At 31.5% G+C, this 21,127-nt stretch overlaps 3 protein-coding genes across 3 annotated transcripts; 1 reads left to right on the forward strand and 2 right to left on the reverse strand.

Annotated features, from left to right (window-relative positions):
• Positions 1-7,089: 7,089 nt before the first annotated feature.
• Positions 7,090-9,441, reverse strand: LOC112706458 (putative cyclin-A3-1). Its single transcript, XM_025757765.3, has 7 exons — positions 8,966-9,441; positions 8,649-8,881; positions 8,468-8,543; positions 8,255-8,365; positions 8,015-8,164; positions 7,803-7,937; positions 7,090-7,721 (listed from the first exon to the last, which is right to left on the reverse strand). Exons 1-7 carry the CDS (start codon positions 9,203-9,205, stop codon positions 7,656-7,658), a joined length of 1,011 nt encoding a protein of 336 aa, XP_025613550.1. The 5' UTR covers positions 9,206-9,441; the 3' UTR covers positions 7,090-7,655.
• A 6,089-nt stretch (positions 9,442-15,530) lies between these two features.
• LOC112706459 (putative cyclin-A3-1) lies at positions 15,531-17,729 on the forward strand. Its single transcript, XM_025757767.3, has 8 exons — positions 15,531-15,958; positions 16,065-16,297; positions 16,380-16,455; positions 16,562-16,638; positions 16,730-16,913; positions 17,001-17,135; positions 17,229-17,328; positions 17,509-17,729. The coding sequence occupies exons 1-7, from the start codon at positions 15,662-15,664 to the stop codon at positions 17,316-17,318; spliced, it is 1,092 nt and encodes a 363-aa protein (XP_025613552.1). The 5' UTR covers positions 15,531-15,661; the 3' UTR covers positions 17,319-17,328; positions 17,509-17,729.
• A 311-nt stretch (positions 17,730-18,040) lies between these two features.
• On the reverse strand, positions 18,041-20,871 carry LOC112706460 (agamous-like MADS-box protein AGL65). Its single transcript, XM_072200168.1, has 7 exons — positions 20,687-20,871; positions 20,004-20,031; positions 19,844-19,905; positions 18,985-19,141; positions 18,535-18,674; positions 18,263-18,450; positions 18,041-18,156 (listed from the first exon to the last, which is right to left on the reverse strand). Exons 1-7 carry the CDS (start codon positions 20,869-20,871, stop codon positions 18,041-18,043), a joined length of 876 nt encoding a protein of 291 aa, XP_072056269.1.
• Positions 20,872-21,127: the final 256 nt, after the last annotated feature.

Below are 21,127 nucleotides of genomic sequence, written 5' to 3' on the forward strand. Positions count from 1 at the left end.
TTATTTGGGTCCTTGTACTAATTTCTTCTTATTTCGGTCTCTAAAAAATTAAGACACTTATTGCTAACAAGGACCTATTTAAAAAAACAAATTTTGTTACAGATCCCAATTAAAAGATATAAAAAATATACTAATTTAATTAAAAATTATGCAATACTATACACACCAAAAGAATTATTAAACCTTAATATAATGCTTACATATTTCTAACATTTTCACTTTCATAAAAGAAACGGCCACATTGACATGGAAGTGTTGAATTTATTACCCCTTTTCTTTTTCTTTTTTTTTGGGTTTGAGTCCCCTGGTACCAAAATAACCCACCACCCACTCACAATAATTTAAGATACGGGGTCATAAAAGCTAAGTCCATTCATTTAATCAGTTCAACGGAATTCTTGTGCTGACCCGGAATCACCTTTCCCCCATCAGCTTAGCTTCAATGTGGACCAACTTAGACCGGCTCTGCGACCTCTGCAAGCCGTTTAGTTACGTCAGCGAGCTGCTACCCCAACCACCAGCAGATTTCCACGCGTCACCTGTGCAACGAATCAAAGAGTATATCTTCATCTTCAAATCTGTACGCTATAATTGCCCATAGGAAAATTAACACGTGTTCTTCTAACAAAATGATGAACATGATATTCATGATACGATCAGGTAGTCAATGGTACTTTTGTCTTGTAAATAGTGTTGAAAACTTAAAATATTACCAGCTTTACATTTCCTTTGGATGCAAGATAGAAAAAGAGAGAAAAAAATAAAAAAAGTTAATTTTTTTATGTTGTTTAAATAAAAAAAATAAATAAAAAAATTTAAAAATTATTTTTTTAATAAAAAAAGTGATCCTAATTATATTTTAAAATTTTAATGTATTATTTTTGTTAACAATAATATTTTTTTAAATTTATTTTTTTATTTTTTTACATGTCATAAATAAAAAGATGTATCATTATTTTTAAATATATATAAATAAATAATTTTTTAAAAGAATAATAAAAAATTAGGAACATTAGGAAAAAAAGTCTTTTTAAGCTTCAAAGATAGCTAACTACATTAGGAATTTCGCTTTCAATTTTAACGCAATGAATAAATTGGTAATTTTTTTTATTTTGGAATTCTGGTTAGTTTTTTTCGCAGGTTTAGAAAGACAAGTTGAACGTGGTCCCTTGTCACTGTTTTTTTCTTTCAATTCAATTTTCATTTTCATCCAATAATAAATGAAAAAAGTAGTGAATTCTTGAAGTGACCAGTTGAGATAAAGAATGTTATTGGCTCATGACTTAGAAAAAATGAAACGAAAGGAATTGGGCAATAAGTAGGCTTACGTTTTATTTAAATTCGCAACGAATTAATTCTTAATATCATGTAAGAAATACGGGGATAACAAAAAAAAAAACTATTCATAAAACCTGAGTGGTTCTGGGGCTTGGATTGGTTCAGTGTGTGGCGGATTCATTTGACGTTCACCATATCCAAAAAAAAAACCTGTACACCATTTAGAAAAGAAAAAAAATGTACAATTATTATCATATTAATAATAATAAAATAAATGTTCACCTAAATAAAATAAAATAAAATAAATAAATCAATAATATGTACGAAGAAATTAAAAACAACGAAGAACAGGAATAAAAAGTTCAGTGAGCAGAGCTAAACAACGACAACCATTACCTTCGAGGGACATGCACGACGGGCGACTCGACAGACGACAACGACGAGCACGACGAGGGATGGTGGGCAAAGCGCAAGTGAGCAGGATGAGGGGTTGGAGTACGATGACTCGACGAGCACGATGAAGAAACTGGCGATTGGCGAATGAAGAGAGGGTCTGGACCACGACGAACGGAGGAAGATTTTGAGCGCGACGGACGGTGAGAAGAACCGCAACCTACGTTTCAAAGTTCCTTTATTCAATCTTTTATTATAATATTTTAAAAAATTGAAACAAATACATCCAAATAAATTTAGTGTCTTTTTAAAATTAAATATACACTTATAATACAAGCTAAATAAAATCAAAATTTAAATTTTAAAATTTTTGTTTCCGTTTTAATATTTTTAATTATTAACAAATTACAATTTAAATATACATCCAACAATTAAATTAAATAAAATTCGAAATTTTAATTTTAAAATTAATAAAGACTTTAAAATAAAAAAATACTAATACTCAAATAAACAATAAAAATTTTAACTAATACCTTGATAAGATATGTTAGATATATTTTTATTTAATAAGATCTAAAAATTTTAACTTAATTATTCATTTTAATAATTTAAAAAACGTTAATGTTCAAATAAGTAATAAAAAATAACACTAATAATAAAAAGGAAAAAACTCTACATCCGTGTAAAAATTACATAGATGGTATTCATGTAACTTTCACTCCACGTCCCACACCCCCGCTTGTTTTACACGCGCCTCTTATAACCTTTATAACAAATCCTTATTTTGGGTTATCAACGTTTCTCAATGTAAAATTTTTCATATAACGTAAACCTCTTTTGTGTTCTTCTTCTTCTTCAACCTAATTAAATTCGTTGTTCTCCTCTTTCGCGTTTTTCTTTTCTGCATTATGGATCTGGATTGATTCAACGCAATTATCTTCGTCGTTCATCTTCTTCTTCATTTTCTTCTTCGATCTGCACTTTTGAATTGAAACAATGAATGAATCAACTTCAAATCAGTTGAATAAGTGCGATTTTAATGATTCTTCTCAAACGCATCAATTTGATAAGGTTTGGATTATTGAATTCTGAATCGAATTTAATGGAATAAAATTTCTAATTTTATTTGAAGTGAATTGAATGGACTGAGGTGATCTACATCTGAATTGAATTCAATTGAATTGATAATATATAAGTGTGAGTAATTGTGAGTGTCAGTAATTGTGAGTAACTCTGAGTAAATGTGAGTAACTTGTCGGTTCGGTAAGTACTAAAGAGGTGGTTCATCACTTTCATGTTTTCGGTTCGGTCCGCAGAAAGTAGTCTAATAAAAATTAGACCAATATATTCTGTTTTCTTTCATAAGCACTATATAATTGTTTCATCGTAATTAAGATTTTGGTTCACCATGAGTACTATGTTCGGTTCACCATGAGTATTATATTTGGTTCATTCTGCACTATTCAAAACTCTTCTTCCTCACCTTCTACTGCTTCTTCACCAGAGAGAGAAGGAGAAAAAGACAAAAAAATGACGATAGGGTTTCAGGGTTTAGGGTTTATGGGTTCAGGGTTCAGTGTATAGGGGTTCAGTATGTTTCAAACTTTTGGTTCACCCAGTGTATTAATTTCGATTCACCGTGTTCATGGTTGATGGTTTAAGATTTAGGGTGTGTTTGGCAAACCCGTTTGAAGAGAAAAAGCACGTTTAACTTTATTGATAGTTTCAATTTTTTGTTTGGCTAACTTTTGATTTGGCAAACGCAAAAGTAATTTTTAGTAAGTTTGGCAGAAGCAACAATTTCTAGCTTCTGCATTTCACTAACGGTCTTTTAGCCATTTACACTAAACATCTATTTTTTCTTTTACCAATTTTATTCTTCAGACATGTTATTGTATTATTTATAGAATTCTTATTATTTCTCCTTATATGAACTCTCTTTTTCTATTATTTATTATTTTTATTTTTTGTTAAATTTTTATTTGACATTATACACTCTTATAATTGTGATTTTTGTATATTATATTTATTATTATCTTTTCATAATATGATTTATTGATCACATTAGGTAAAATAAATTAAACAAAAAATTAACCATAAATAATAATAACAGTAAAAAACTATAGGTACTAAAAAAGAGTACTAAAAGAACTAAAAATATACTATATAAAATACATCATCAAAAATTTTTAGATTTGTTTCCATCTCTACCATGATAAATATTTAAGTTTATTATTTTTAGTATTCTTTTGTATAATTATAATTCTGGTATACACAATTTTTTATTGTAATTTTTTTATAATATAAATTATGATTTCATTAAAAAAAGATAAATTAAATAAAAAATTAATCCTAGGTATTAATAGAATTATAAATGTTGGATTCCAAAATAATATTAAGAATAAAATTATTGAGAGTATTAAAACAAAAATACGATGTAAAAAAATACTAAATTAACATTTTCACGTTAATATTTAAAATTTGAAAAAATGTAATATATTTTATTAAATACTCTTATATATATAATTCATATTTCTTATTTTTAATATAAAATATATTTTGCTAATTTTTATATGTTATTTTTATTTTAATAAATAAATATTAATTTTATTATAAAATTAATTAATAAAATTATTCAAATATCTAAATTAAAATAACTGGATAATATAAAAAAATTATTTAAGTTGATGTCTATTTTAGTAATTTTTCATCTAAAAGTGATATTGAATAGTGTAATCCAAACAATATTTATTTTATTATAATTCATTTTGATATAAAGATAGACAAACATAAATCACTTCAATATAAACTTACTTTTCATCAAAATCAAGTTTGCAAAATCAATTTTATACAAACTCCTGTTTGCAGACTATAATCCAAACACACACTTAAGGGTCTAGGGTTTAGGGTACAGAGTTCAGAGTTTTAGGGTTTAAGGGTTTACGATAGGGTTCAGGGTTTAGGATTTAGAGTTTAGAGTTTAGCATTTAGGGTTCAGAGTTCAGTGTTCAGGGTTCGGGTTCAGGATTCAGGGTTTAGCATTCATGGTTTAGAATTCAGAGTTCAGGGTTCAGGTTCAGGGTTTAAGGTTTAGGGTATAGGTTTTAGGGTTTTAGGGATTTAGGGTTTATGGGTTCAGGGTTCAGTGTTCAAGGTTCTGGTTTTAGTGTTTAGGGTTTAGGGTTTATGGTTCAGTGTTTAAGAGTTCATAATTTTTTGGTAAACAGGAGAGCGATTTGGATTACTCTTCTTAAACGAATCAAACTGACAAAGTTTGGATTATTCAATTTTGAATCGAATTGAATGGAATGCAATTGCTAATTTGAATTGAATTAAATGGACGGAGGTGTACTGAATTGAATTGAATTGAAAATATGTAAATTGTAGGCAGAGTTATTTGAATTTGATTTTATATAATGAATTATGTTTCGTTCACTCAATACTATACAATTGTATTGTTTTCGGTTCACCATGAGTACTATGTTCAGTTCACCATGAGTACTGTGTTCGGTTCACCATGAGTACTGTGTTCGGTTCATTCTGTAGAAAGCTATTTGAATTTGATTTTATATAATGGATTATGTTTCGTTCACTCAATACTATACAATTGTATTGTTTTCGATTCACCATGAGTACTATGTTCGGTTCACCATAAGTACTGTGTTCGATTCACCATGAGTACTGTGTTCAGTTCATTCTGCACTACTCAAAACTCTTCTTCCTCACCTTTTACTGCTTCTTCACCAGAGAGAAGGAGGAAAAGACAAAAAAAATACAGCAGCAACAACAACAAAAGAATGACGATAAGAAAAAAATACGTGAAGAAGAAGGAACGTGAAAAAGGAGGAGAAGGAGGAACAAGAAGGCGAAGAAAAAGAAGACGCTCCGTGCGTAAATGACGATAAGGAAAAAACACGTGAAGAAGAAGGAACGCGAAAAAGGAAGAGAAGGAGGAACGCGAAGAAGAAGGCGAAGAAGAAGAAGACGCTCCGTGCGTAAACGAGTGGGCGATTTCGTGTGTATTGGGCGCCTGTATTTCACGTTTCATTTAATGGTATTGGATTTTTTTGTGTTTGGCCAACTTGGTTACATGGTTACATGGATGTCTAGCATTCCCGTAATAAAAAATAAGAAATATTAGATACGTTTTTATCAAATAAAATATAAAAAAATTAATTTTATTTTTAACGTTTAAATTTAAATTAGATTTATGACTTTGGATGTGTTTCAAAAATATTTTATATATAACTTAATAATTTTAAATGTATTATAATTGAAAAAAATCATTTTTATGAACGTACATTTTAATAATTTTAAAAACGTTAATGTTCAATTATATAAGTAATGAAAAAATCTAACTAATAATAAAAAAAATAAGAAATATTAGATGCGTTTTTATCGAATAAGATATAAAAAAATTAATTTTATTTTTAACATTTATATTTAAATTTTAGATTTATGATTTTGGATGTGTTTCAAAAATATTTTGTATATAATTTAATTTATATGTGTTATAATTAAAAAAAAAAAAACAAATTTTATGAACATAAATTTTAATAATTTTAAAAACGTTAATGTTCAAATATATAAGTAATGAAAAAATTCAACTAATAATAAAAAATAAAAAATATTAGATGAGATTTTATCGAATAAGATATTAGAAAAATTAATTTTTATTTCCGCAACAATTTTTTTCTTTTGCATAGTCATTAATTTTTTTTTATTGTGAATCATTCATAACCAAATTCGCAATAATATTAGAACAAGAGAGAAAAATATACAGAATAAAGATTAAGTATGAAATAATACAGAATAAAATGAGAAGAATAAGAGAGAAGAACAGCCAAAAGAACGAGACAGAAAAACCAACAGAGAAAAATGAAAAAAGTGAGAAGAACGTATTAGAGAGAGAAGAATATAGGAAAGAGAAAAAATAATAAAATAACTATTTTACCAAGTGGATAAAAAATTTAAAAAATTCTAATATTTAAAATTTAAATTAATTTTAATTACCAATATGTTTATTTACAAAATAAAAATGTGTTTCAATTAAAATTTAATTAAATCATATTATTTAAATTAAAAGACTAATTAAAAGCTGAAAATTAAAGAACAACTAGTATTTTCCTTTTAAAATCATGGTCTAAGATCAACAAAACACAAGACACACACATCCCATAACCACACCGGTGCAGAAGTTTCTCGCCTTTATCTCAATTGGAGTTCTCACTCAAATTCTATGTGACTAAAACCATGTGGAGCTCCTAAAAATTTGACTACTGCTTCCCAACATACAAAGACAACAATGACATCAATTTGGAAAATTTGGAACTCTTATATGCTCAATCAAAGGAACTAAATCGAGCCTAAACCAAAATTGTTATATCATATAACTGTTTTTCATTTCTATTGTCAGTTCACACTAATAAAAATGAGCTCGGAAACTAACACGAGCACAATATTAAATTTGAGAATCCTTGTTAGGTAATTGAAATTTGTGGGTGCAATTTGAATTTGGTCTGCAATTTCAAGAACCATGAGTATTAGCTCCATGTTTCTTCGAACCTTTTGCCAACATATTTTCTTGATGTTAAATTATTTAGTGAAATCATCTCACTCGAGGAAAAATATCGTATTTTCTCAAACTTTGGAGCATCCATATTGAAGAGCAAACATTTCAACATTATGAATCTATGAAAGTAATCAATTAATGAATAATGAATTATTTTATCATCAAAGAATCCGCTAGCAATAAATTGGAAAAACACTTCTGCATGCGACTGTTTAATGCTTTGGCCTGTGTTGTGCCATATGCTGAGTACCATTCACCATCCCAATCCCAATGGTGTTTGGTCCAATGAAGTTGATAGCCAAATGCCAAATTAATAGCTCCTTTCATAGCATAGATAAAAATGGCATGCACCTTGTGAGGAGCATAGCAACCTCCCATCGCTTAACAAATTCAATGAGGTACTCTCACTGCATCACATTTCTTTAAAGTAAGAAGTTGGTATACTTGGTGGGGAAGACAGATTTGCAACCCATTTGAACTGTTACAGTAACAAAACTATCAAGAGTTAGTGTTACTCAATTTGCCATAATAAAAACAAACACAAAGGAAAGATGATCACCTTGTGCTGCTTGTATTTGTCCCGAACAGCTGATAAAGATGCTGCCCTTCTCGACAAATACAAGTCATGTAAGATCAGAACACATTCTTTAAGTTCAAGCGATGTATAACCGGAGCATTCGCACAAGGATGAAGTCTGCAAAATGTACTAAATTCAATAAGTGCCTTGAGCAACAGAACCTAACTTCTTGTAGAAGAGAGTCAAATACTTACCCAAGGATGCACCACAGGCCAGATAATAAATCTGGCAAGAAATATAACCGAAGCAGCTACCATAGAAGGCAAGAATTTCACACAATCATAGTCCAAAAGACTTAGCTCAGCAAGATAGCAGCTCAAAAATTCAACCTGAGAATTCTTAATCTGACACAATAGGAAAAAGGAAAAGGTAGAGACTTAGTGTTAATTCAATGTAATAGAGGTTTTGAAATCACAAAGTAGAAGCAAGCTTACTTTTTTATCTATAGAAGCAATTCCTGAATACATAGATAGAAAGGTCTTAACAGTAGGGTTCCCCATTTCAAACTTTAGGGATTTGAGTATGTCAGCTTCCATCCGTACAACCTACATTTACAAGAATTGAGTGAGGATTGACAAAGAACAAAACAAGATCCACGAAATTGAAGCAATGAGAATTAACAAAGCACATTTATTTTTTAAATTTACCTGTGATTTCGTGTATGTATCTTCAGTGATGTAGCAGAACTCCTCTACATTGGGAGGGTTGATTTCTTCATACTTCCTGAACATTGAGAAGCGAGAAAACAATAATTAATTAATTAATTAATTAGAATTATGAGGTTTGATAAGATAAAGCATAACGAAAAGGCGTTGAATGAATGCTTACGATGCAATGAGCATGGAGGAAACACCGAGTAACTGAAACTTGGATCGAAAAACAGGGTTTATAGATAGAAATCTATCAATGTAAGAAACAGAGAGAAAAAGAGTCTCTGAGAGAAGTTTGTACTCGTCTGCAACCTCTACCAACCAATCCACCAATACACCTCTCATGTTAGCGGTAACTTCTTTCTGAACTTTTTGAATGTAATCAACCATTGGCCTTCTCTTCTTCTCCATCTGACAAGAAAAAGAGCATCCAAATCTAAGAAAATTGACACACCAGAATGAAGAAAGAAAAGAAAAGAAAAGCGCGATACCAACCTCCATTGAATGAAGATAGCTATGTATGTCGGAAACATAAGGCGCGTCGATAAGACTGGGATCGTGGAACTTGAGTGATTTTGCTTCAATGGTGGAATGGGGTTTCCTGTTGATGGGGGATTGAATGAGGTTGGGTAAATTGGGGAGTTCGGCCAAGACAACACGCTGCTTCTTGAGGTGCTGAATCTCAAGTTGGGTGGGGGCGGTGGCTCTTCTCTTTGCGGCGGCGCGTGTCTCCATCTCCGTTAAGAGTGGTATGTATTGGAACAGAGAAGAGAAGAGCCACAGAGAGAGGAATGAAGAAGGATCCGATGGTGTGGAGTGTGGAGTGTGGAGTGGGGATTCAGGATTGTGAAGTTAAAATAATGGAACATGTTAATAATTAAGAATTAGAAGAGCGCCAAACTGAAGTGTTTTTCTGAAAAAGGAAAAGTGGGTTTCGGTTTGGACTTTGGATTTGAAATGCCGCTACTCGGTTTCGGTTTTAGAGTGTGTTTTGTGAGATTTGGTTTTGGTGTTTTTCATATATGGCGGGGACGGCGCGCTTCTTTTCCGCTTCACCCCCAAGTCATGGTAATCGGTAAACTCTTCAAAATTTACTTGGAGATTTTATACAATTTTTACAAAGTGTACATTCAAATATCCCATTCAATTCTGACATTTTTTTATAGGACATAGTGCACTTTAATCATTCTTAAACCTCAACTAAGTCACCAGCTATTAAGAAAAATAGACAAATTGACTTCTGTTACCGAATAACAAATAATTATCTACTGATGTATAAGAAAACAGTATCAAGTATCAATCCCAAATAGGGGTGGCAAAGCGGGCCGGCTCGCCCTATAAACGGGGCGGACCGATCTGCCCCGCCAACTAAAATTGGTTCAAAATGCTAGTCCACCCTGCATTACGGCGGATTGGCGGGTCGGCGGGTTAGCGCGCTTGACTCTTTTTTTTGCTAAATTAAAATCATTAAAATTAACCAAAAAAATAACTAAAAATTAAATACAAATAAAAAATAGTCAAATTATAATATAATTTTTTTACTATTTTTTTATAATTTAATAAAATTATTCAAAATAATATTTGTCAATAAAATCATCTTTATTTTAAAAAATAAGTCACATAATTTGAGCATATATACGAAATTATAAAATAAAATAAATAAAGTTAATAATTACAAGAAGAATAAAACACAAAAAATGAAAAAAAAAGTGTTTAAAAATTTTATAATTATTAATTTTATAATCACTATTTTATTTAATAAAAAAAATCTTCAACCCTGTAGACCGGCCCGTCCCGCCCCGCCAAAACCGGGTTTGGCGGGCTTTTTAAAGTTGGCAGGCTCCAAATTCTAGCCCGACCTGCCTTTTTTAGCGGGTTTAGCGGATCAACCTGACAGGCTCGACCCGTTTTGCCACCCCTAATCCCAAATGATTGTAAAGACTAAATTCCACAAAATGCACTTTCGAGATGGAAGCTGAGAGAAGTTCCTGGACTTCATGATCACATAGCGCGGAGTAGAAGCAAACCCGATAAAGTGTAGGACCATTCTCGAGATGAGCATCCCAGCAAACCTCAAGGATGTCCAAAAACTAACAGGATAACTTGCCGCCCTCTCGCAATTCTTCGGAGCATTACCCCAAAAAGTCATCATCTTCTTTAAACTCATGAAAAATAGTATAAGCTTCAACTAGGAGCCCGAGTATGAGGAGGCCTTCCGACACTCCAAAAGAGTGCTGGTGAAACCACTCATACTCTTAAAATCCAAAATGGGTGAGACCTTGTACCTTTACTTGTCTATAACTGAAGAGGCGTTAGCAGCATTGCTCATCCGAGGAGACGACCAAAGGACACATAGCCCGATCGGTCGAGCTATCTCAATACGAGATAAGATTCGAACCCAAAAGCATGATTAAGGCTCAGGCCCTAGCGGACTTCGTTGTCGAAATGACCCCCGGAAGTGAACCCCTAGAGTCATGGGAGCTCCACGTCGACGGCTCATCAAACACCAATTCTGTAGGTGCAAGGATTATACTGAAAAACGAGAATGGGATCACTATTGAACATTCCATTTGGTATGAATTTTCGATCTCCAACAACCAAGTTGAGTACGAGGCCCTCTTGACTGGATTGACACTGGCAAGGGAAGTCGGGGCGAAAAAACTATTAAGTTTGTAGCGACTACCAATTGGTTAGCTACCAAGTAAACGGGAACTACCAAACACAGGATCCCTTGCTGCAACAATACTTATCCAAAGTCAAATAATTTATGGCCGGATTTGACGAAGTAATCGTCCAACACATTCCCCAGGAATGAAAGGCGAGAGCCAATTTGCTCTCCAAACTAGCGAGTACTAAGACGGCCCTTGGGAACCGGTCGCTGATCCAAGAAGTCATCAGAGCTCCATCTGTTGTGACCACGACCTTGGTAAACCTTACCATAACGAACCAGCACTCCTGTACCTTCCCAATCCTCCAATACCTCAAAACAACAATAACCTACCCAAGAAACCAAGCGAGGCAAAGCAATTTAAACGAGAAGCCACAAAGTATACCACAATAGCAGGGCAATTATACAAGCGAGGGCTACCTCAATAGTCATATTTCATTCATAATCACGCAAGCGGAACAAAACCTCTATCCTTACCAATACCATCATTCATGATAATAATCATCGTAAAATATTAAGCGGCACCACACCACCATCTTCATTGTGGGTGGAACGAAACCGCCATCCCCAAAATTAATCATATCTCATTCAACAAATCACTATATTTAGAAGCTTAAACATTCACATCATCCTGACAAGGTCTTACCCCACTCATAAGACGAGGGTTATATACAATGAATATAATTTTCCTAAGCCTCACTCGATTTGAATCCTTTTACCTTATCCAATCTCATAATAATACTACTTGTCATCTATCAATCACAACTATTGAAGAAAAATTACTTATAATAAATTCGTAAAATTTATCCCTGACGATTTTAAAGCCTTTAGAAATAGTTACATAGATGTCTCGATAAAAATTCAGATTAGATAGATAAGTAGTTTGTTTAATACAATAATTTTTTTACATTTATAAAAAATATAATATTTATTGGTTATTTTTGTTTCGTTTTCAAATCATTCGTTGACTTATTTGTTGTTTATATTTTTAAAAGTTATTTTTGTCATTAGCATAAACTTTCGAGTATTATTTTAGTAAATGCTGACATAGCATTAGTAAGAGGAAAAAGATGTTTTAAAAGTAATGTAGATAAACTTATCCATATACTTTTATATATTAAGAATAGCTAGATAGATAGATGAGAAGATTATGCTATTTAAACTATAACTCGTTAGCAATAAAAAATACTAATTAATGATAATTAATTAATATAAAAGACAATGAGAAATCTTGACAATGTATACAATGAGTTTTAAATTTGACCCAATTAAGGAAAAAAAAGAAACCCAAACAGTTATTTCAAAAAATTAACTATCCCAACCCTAATTTACCAATGAAATTTATCCAAACACTCTCTTCCCCTTTCCCACCGCTTGCTACTCCATACTCATCAATCATCCCACCTCTCCAGTGTTAGAAACTCCCTCACCGGCCATCAAACAACTATCCACGTAGTTATTAAATTAATCATCCGACTACCTAGTGAAATGACTATTCAGCATTTGTTAATTGTATATACTTAAACTGAATCAAACAAAATAACCATCCAATTAAGAATTAAAATATTTATCTACATACCCAGTGAATTGAACTTCCAAATCTAAATTCGTCCGTTGATGTATATACCTTAAAGGTGTAAGTGGAGCGAAATCCAAAAAAGCCAAGTTGAACACCATGAAACAAAGCACTCGCCTTCTTGATATCTTGAATCTGATGCACCAGCCTTCCTGCCACGTATCTTTGCCAAGTCAGTCTTCAACCCACTCAAAGCGAAGTACAGCGGCAACAACAACCCAGATACGAAATCCTCGATACTCTCTATCAGCCTCTCCGCGAAATTCCATCCCTTCAGAATCGTCAATCCGAACACGAATGCGCCAAAGATCAAGTGGATCCCAATCAGGTTCGGTACGAATTCCGATACTATCACTCCAGCGAGAATTGATGTGTGATTGTGGCCACAACAGCACGTCCGACGGATGTTGCAACAGCAAAAGGGAGACACGGGTGTGATTGCGGATGGATTGGTCCCCGTTACAGATGAACAAGTGCACGAGGGTTGATTTTGGTAGTGTCAGCAGTCTACTCCAACGGCGGCGGCACAGTCGGCGTAGAGGGGATGGAATGACAAATGTGAGGGGCGGTAGCACGAGAGAGAGGAGATATCTGGTGGTTATTATGATATTAGAGTTGCTGCACGTAGTATGAATGAATTTAACTATTAATCCTAATTTTTTAAATTTCAAAATTTAAATTTAAATAATTAATTAAAATTTTAATTTTTAATTTTTAAAATACCTTTTTCTTTAAGCTTATTGTACAAAACTAGAGGTGTAAGTTATCGAACTGGACCGAAAATTACCGCAAACCGAACCGAAAATTACAACAACCAATTTGAAAAATGAAAAAATCGATTTTTTTTGTTTTTTCCTGACAAAACCGATCGGTTTAGTTCAGTTTTCGGTTGGCTCGATAGAAACCAAACCGAACCAAACATATGCATCAATTTAAATGTTTTAACCATTTTAATCTTTAACCTAACAACAAAAATCCTCAATCCTTAACCATTTCAATGTTTTACTCTTATTATTTTAGTTTTTTGACTATTTTGAACCTCTAATTATTATGATTCATATTTTTCTCATTAGAGATTAAAAATCGAAAAAACCGACCGAACCAAATCGCTGTTGATTCGGTTCGGTTGTTGTAAAAGCAGCAAATCAAACAGTTGTGTGTCTGTAGAAACCGAACATATCGGTTCAGTTGGTTTTTAGTCCAAAACCAAACCAAACCGAACCAATAACCCCCCTATCCAAAACTACAAATTATTCACAAAAGTAATTATTTTTTCATACTTTCTCGATTCAATAACATTTATTGACTTATTATTATGTAGAACCTTTTTTGTTACCTAACTAAGGGTGTGTTTGGGAAACTCGTTGGAAGGGAAAAAGCACGTTTATACTTCTTGAAAGCTTCAACTTTTAGTTTGGCAAACTTTTTTTTCATAAACGCAGAAGTGATTTTGCTACCAAAACCAACGTTTACAAGAAGCAACTATTTTTAGCTTCTGCGTTTTTTTAACGGACTTTTAGCTATGGATACTAACCATGTATTTATCTTTTACCAACTTTATGCTTCATGTATGTTATTATATTATTTATAAAATTCTTATTATTTTTATTTATATGAGCTCTATTTTTTCTATTTTTTATTTTTTTTCAACTGTTTGTTTGATATTATACACTTTTATAATTGTGATTTTTGTGTATTATGTTTGTTATTATCTTTTTATAATATGATTTATTGATTCTATTAGGTAAAGTAAATTAAACAAAAATTTAACTGTAAATAATAATAATAGTAAAAAATTATAGCATAATAAAAAAAGAGTACTAAAAATATACTATATAAAAAGATCATCAAGAATTTTCAGATTTGTTTCAATTACTATAAAGTAAATATTTAATTTTTTATTATTTTTAGTACTCTCTTTTATAATTGTAATTCTCATATACTATATTTTAGTGTAATTTTTTATAATATAGATTATGCTTCCATTAAAAAAATCAATTAAATAAAAAAGTAATCATAGATAATAAAAAAATCATAAACGTTGAATTCCAAATTAATATTAAGAATAAGATTATTGAGAGTACTAGAATAAGAGTACGATGTAAAAAAATACTAAAGTACATTCTTAGTTAATACTTAAAAAAATGTAACATATTTGATTAAATATTTTTTTATATATATATCTAAAATTTATATTGTTTTATTTTTATTTAAAAATATATTTTATCTATTTTTATATGTTATTTTTATTTTAGTAAGTAAATATTAATTTTATTATAAAATTAATTAATAAGATTTATTTAAATATCTAAATTAAAATAATAAGATAATATAAAAAAATTATTTAAGTTGAGGTCTATTTTAGTAATTTTTTTATCTAAAAGTGATTTTAAATAGTATAAGTCAAACAACATTTATTTTACAATAACCAATTTTGATACAAAAATTATTAAACATAAATCACTTTAACACAAACTTACTTTTTATCAAAATCAAGTTTGCAAAATCAATTTTATGTAAACTTTCGTTTACAAACTGTAATCCAAATACACGCTAAATTGTTTTAGAAAACAAAAATTCTGAATTAGGGGAGCATAATATTGGCGCCATCCCCGCCCTACGAAAACACAAATTACGCTTCACTCTTCACAACATTTCATTTTCATTTTTTCAAAATTTCGTCAACCCATTTTCATTTTTTACCAGTAGCGGCACTCTTAATTCTCAAACTATTTTCATTTTCATTAATCTTCTCTGTCTTTCTCTGTTTTGAAATTTTCCCTCAAATGGCGCTCTTCATGCTTCATACTTATCATACTATAAATCCAGTTGTCTCTTTCAATATCCCTCCCTTCAAACTTGGCACCCTCTTCCTCTCTTCTCTGCTCCTTCTTATTACCCTCTCGCTTTCTCTGTCCCCTTTCTTCAACGAGAGCCACCTTCAGAGATGGAGACTCGTGCCGCCGCAAAGAGGAGGGCCATCACCGCAAACCTCACTGAGACTCAACCCCTCAAGAGGAAGCGCGTTGTGTTGGGTGAAATTACCAATTTTCCTACTGAAAATTTGAATACTCAGAAACCAAAATCCAAATGCCTCAACAATGCCAAGCCCAAGAAAGCCTCTGTCGCCGACAAGAACATGAAGGTTGTCAAGGAGAAAGAGAATGTGCTTGATGATGAAGATGACAAGCTCAATGTTGACCCTGTTGCCTCTGATATCTATCTGTACCTTCGGAAGATGGAGGTAAATTTTGGGTCTCAAGAAAAATTGCACCTTTTAGCATTTCATGTTGGTGTTTTTGGGGGGTGGGTCTTGTATTGATTCTGATGAGTGCTGATTTTTTTCTCAGTTGGAGAAGAATAGAAGACCGAGAGTTGATTACCTTGAGAGGATTCAGAAAGATGTAACTGCGAACATGAGAGGGATTTTGGTGGATTGGTTAGTGGAAGTTGCAGAGGAATACAAGCTTCTCTCTGACACACTATATCTTTCAATTTCTTACATTGATAGGTATCTCTCCACGAATCGTGTCACCAAGCCTTATCTTCAGTTGCTCGGTGTTTCATCAATGCTCATTGCCGCGTAAGTCTTCACCAACTTCATCATTTGCTAGATTTTAATCAGTTTTAAAGTGTTGTTATTCGTATTTGTGTCTAATGTTCAGGAAATATGAAGAGATTAATCCTCCTCATGTGGAGGAGTTCTGCTTTATCACTGATAACACATACAAGAAATCAGAGGTAAATATTTCATAGTCACGTGTAAATGATTTTGTAACACTGACTTTCGTTTTGGTATTTGGTGGATTTTCCACTCACTTAGGGTGCCATTGGTATATCATTATAGGTAGTGGAAATGGAAGCTAACATACTGAACTCTTTGAATTTTGAAATGGGTAGCCCAACTATTAAGACCTTTTTAAGGTAATTATTATTCTGTTGTTGCAAATGTAACATATTATAGATCCCAATTGGAATTGAAGTTGATTAATAGTTTTGTAATTATGGATTGCAGGAGGTTTAATGAGATTGCTTGTGAGAGTCAAAAGGGTCAAAAGTTGCAGTTTGAGTTTCTGTGTTATTACCTTGCTGAACTAAGCTTGTTGGAATATGGATGTTTGAAGTTCTTGCCTTCTTTGGTGGCTGCTGCTGTTATATTTCTTGCTAGATTTATCATGTCGCCTAAATCGAACCCATGGGTATGTGTTTAATATTATATTATTATTGTTATAGATTTTAACCTGTGATTTAAGGCATTTATGATGATGTTTTTCTGCTTGTTTCAGACTTTAACCCTTTATGACCGCACTGGATATGATTCACTTCAGTTGAAAGAATGTGTTCTGATCTTACTTGACTTGTATTTGGGAAGAAGGGGAGCATGCTTCGAAGCTATTAGGAAGAAATACAAGCAGCACAAGGTGTGTATTTTTACATTGTATGTTTGCATTCCTTTTTGTTATTACCTTCATTCTTTGAACTTGAATGACCTTTGGGATCTTTGTGCTGTACAGTTCAAGTATGTGGCAAACTTTCCTTCCCCTCCCCAGATACCGAATTCATGCTTTGAAGATGACTTTTATGAAGAAAACTTTTATGAGTGATGCTATATAGGTAAGGGACTAGTACTTTAATGACTTTAACTACGTGCTGAATGCTTATTGTGAAGTTCATTCAATGCTGATCTTCAATTATAATGGCAAATGCAGTCAACATAACTAACTATCATGAGTGTAACTAAATTTGAAATTCAGTATTTGGTAACTTGAATTTTATGTGTTTTTTGTGATGCAGGGTGTAGTGTTAATGATCATCAAGGATATGGACACATGATAACAGTGTTGGCCTTTTGAGTTAAGAATGTAAATCCTTTTGAGATTACCCTAGACATAGAAGTGAAAGTTATGGTGGTTTTACTATTTGTTTTAATGATTATATACCATTGTACAAATGGGAATTTTGTAAACCAATTTCTGTTCATTAATACGATTTGGCATCTCTTGTTAGGCCTCAAATTTAGCAATTCCTTTTCATTATCTAGAAAGCAGAAACCATAATAAGCCAGTTTGTAATATAGTAATTGTTTTCAGAATTAGTTATAACAGGCACATAAAAACCGAAGCTGTTTTTAGCATGTGATTATAAAAGATGTATTTGAAAGTTGAAACTAGAAAGGTAGAAATTGACATCAGTTATGAAAGAAACCAACCTGTATGTATTGCAGACTAGCAAATCAAAAACTAATTTGTCTCATCCAGGAAAAAAAAAAGAAGTAACTCTAAGATGTTTTATTTTCTAGAAGCAAATTAAACTAAGATGGTATTCATCATATTTGATGATGTTGATCGGATATTAAGATGTCTAAAGAAGAAAACTGAGACAGATATTGTTCAATTAGTTGTTCTTGCTCCCTTGCCTCTGCTATTGACAAAGATCCATTCCCTGCCACCAAATCGAAATTGCTCCAAAGATCAAATTCAAAACTATGCTTCTCCTTAAAGTGATAATCTATTAATCTAAACTCATAAATAGCTAGTAATAAAAGTACCTAAATCATAGAGTTGCTCCCAAGAGGAACCATTGATATCTATAACTTGTCCAAACTCAGGAGATAGTGTGCAGACTTCTGAACTATTATTCTCTGGATTCATTTGAAGTTGAAGGGTGTTTGTATAAGGCACAAGGGTAGAACTTGTGCTTAACATGTCAACAACAGCACTATGTGATTGTTGATCCCTGAAGAGAACACAGAATATTGTACACAAAAGAATTGTACACAAAAATAATGTATAGTATATTCCTCTTAAATTAAAATGTTACCAAAGAGGAGCAGGAGTATAGGCATCTACAAAGTTGAGAATATCAACATTTGGATCTTCCTCTGGGAGCCACTCTACTGAATTATTTGATGTCCCGCCAAAAAATAATCCATCTACATCTACCGTGTTTGCAAGATCCACCTGATATAAAAATAATAATCTTAATCTGGCATCCTATGCAAAAGTTCTATTCTCATCAAATTCTATATTTTGCTGTATTTTTTTGTAAAATAAATTTGTCCAATCCAATATATATTTGAAAATGGGAAATATATATGTAAACAAATTTATGGAGGTGATGAGAAAAACATACCTGTTGATTAGATACACCAAAATTAAACTCTTCCTCCAAGACACATTGTTCAAAACAAGATTGTGAATTGTATTTTCATTAAGCTTTGTTAATGCATACCATTAACACCCTAAACTTATGAGTATATTATTATCTTACCTTTCTTAACTGCACTTGCTCTAGAGTTTGCTGAAGAATATGCTGGCGATATTCAGCCTCAAAAAAGTGTAGTGATCTCACATGGATCACCTTCAAATATCCTAAAAAATTTGTGAGAACCAATTCAATGGTGGCCATGCTATGCTTTATTTCTTTTCTTAACCAACATAATTGATTGTAAGAAAGCATAGATGGTAATATTATTTTACAAAATTGATTTTGATTGAAGGGGAGTTAGTATTAACAAGTTTATATTTGACAACTTCTGTATAAAATAGATGGTAATAAATTAAATATTATTTAGATTATATTACTCAACATCAGATTAAAAATTATTGAAAATAATATGAATTTAAATATTATTTTATTTTAATCATTTAAATAAATTATAATATTCTTTTTATAATACTTTTAGTATTCTCTGACTTACTTTTAGTCTTCTTTAATACTATTTAAACTATAATTTTTTACTGATCCTAATAATATTTTTATGCTCCAATTTTTATTTAATTTAATATTTCTAATAGGATTAACAGAATCACAAAATAAAAAAATTCCATAAAAAAAGAAATAATAAAAGCAGTAAAAAAAACTCATAAACAAATAATAATACGAACTTCATAGAAAATAATAACATACATAAACGAGAGTATTAGTGAAAAAATTATAAAAAAATTCATCGTATAGATAATAAATGGCAAAATTGGTAATAAGAAATATTTTTTTAATTAATAGTCTAACTAAAGAAGATGAACTCGTACTCGGTCTTAGAAAGAAAAAATAGTAAAAAAAAGGTAAAACTTCCATAAAAAATTACACGAAAGTTTGAGATTCCAAACATAAACTCTGAGACACTCACCTTAGTCGTTTCTCCATTTCTTCTAACTGAGACTTGTAAATATATAATTCTTTTTGAATTTTCTGAATAACACATGACACAGAATGATCAGTCTAATTAACATGATATTAGTTGAAGTTGATAATTTTTTTATATAAGATAAAATTTTCATTTATATTACCTCAAGCTGGAAATCTGAATTAACCGGGCTACATCGCAAGACCAATATATTCAAAACCAAATAAGGCTGTGGTCAAATTCAGCTATTGGAATATGAAACCATAACTCAATTATTTGTGTATCTTTTGAGGATTAAGTGATGGTGTGATCATCCTCTAATAAAGTTCGATATTTTCAATCAAGAGTTGTATAGAAAAAAAATACCTAGGGACTTGGCATATTTGTTCTGCTTCAATTTTCAATTTATTAATCATCCTCTGCACGTTCTAGATAGAAAGACAATGAAAATTAGTAGTACTAGTAAATGCTATCAGCAACTTTTGAAGCTAAGAATGAAGCTTATTTCAAAATATTGCCATACAAGACTATATTATTACCTCTTGGTTATAGATCCTTTGAGAGATGCGAAGGTGTCAAAAACCACAGAAGAAAAAAATTAGTTCAAAAAATAAGAATAAAATAAAATCAAATCTCACTATATAATTTTAATAAGAAATCTTACTTTTGGCGCTCTTGTGGTGGAAAATTAATATATCGCTCTAGAATTTCATCAAAGCTTTAAAACATATATTAAAAGAAAAGGGTAGTATCACCAAAACAAAGAAAAGGGAAGTGAGTAATTCATGTGCTATTATAATAACTCCGTAAAAATGAATGAATGTTTGTAGTGTGGAGAAATTAAACCTTGTACTGGAAGAGAAGAGAGCTGGTCTGCCAGAAGGAGAGAACGTGATGAGAACAACATCAACATCACAGAGAACAGAAAGCTCGTAAGCTTTCTTAATGAGACCATTCTTTCTCTTAGAAAATATAATTTGCCTGTTTGTTATGTTCTCAATCTTTTTTATGGGAACCTTCACTCTCCCCATATCTAACAACTCTATTCTTTCATTCTGTATGTGTTTAAAGCTGTTTATGATGAATCAGAAAATGCTGAATTGATGAAGTTAAGCATGTGTTACCTATAGAGAATGTTACCTATTGATGAAGAAACATGGGTTGAGATTTTATCTTTATCAAACCAATTAAACAAGATGACGCCACAGAGAATGGAAGAAACTAACCAATATAAAATTATGGCGGTTTATATTCTCATAAATTGACATTCAGTCCCGTATTGTTTTC

The sequence above is a fragment of the Arachis hypogaea genome, chromosome 8, assembly GCF_003086295.3.
Source record: "Arachis hypogaea cultivar Tifrunner chromosome 8, arahy.Tifrunner.gnm2.J5K5, whole genome shotgun sequence".
Taxonomy (NCBI): Eukaryota; Viridiplantae; Streptophyta; class Magnoliopsida; order Fabales; family Fabaceae; genus Arachis; species Arachis hypogaea.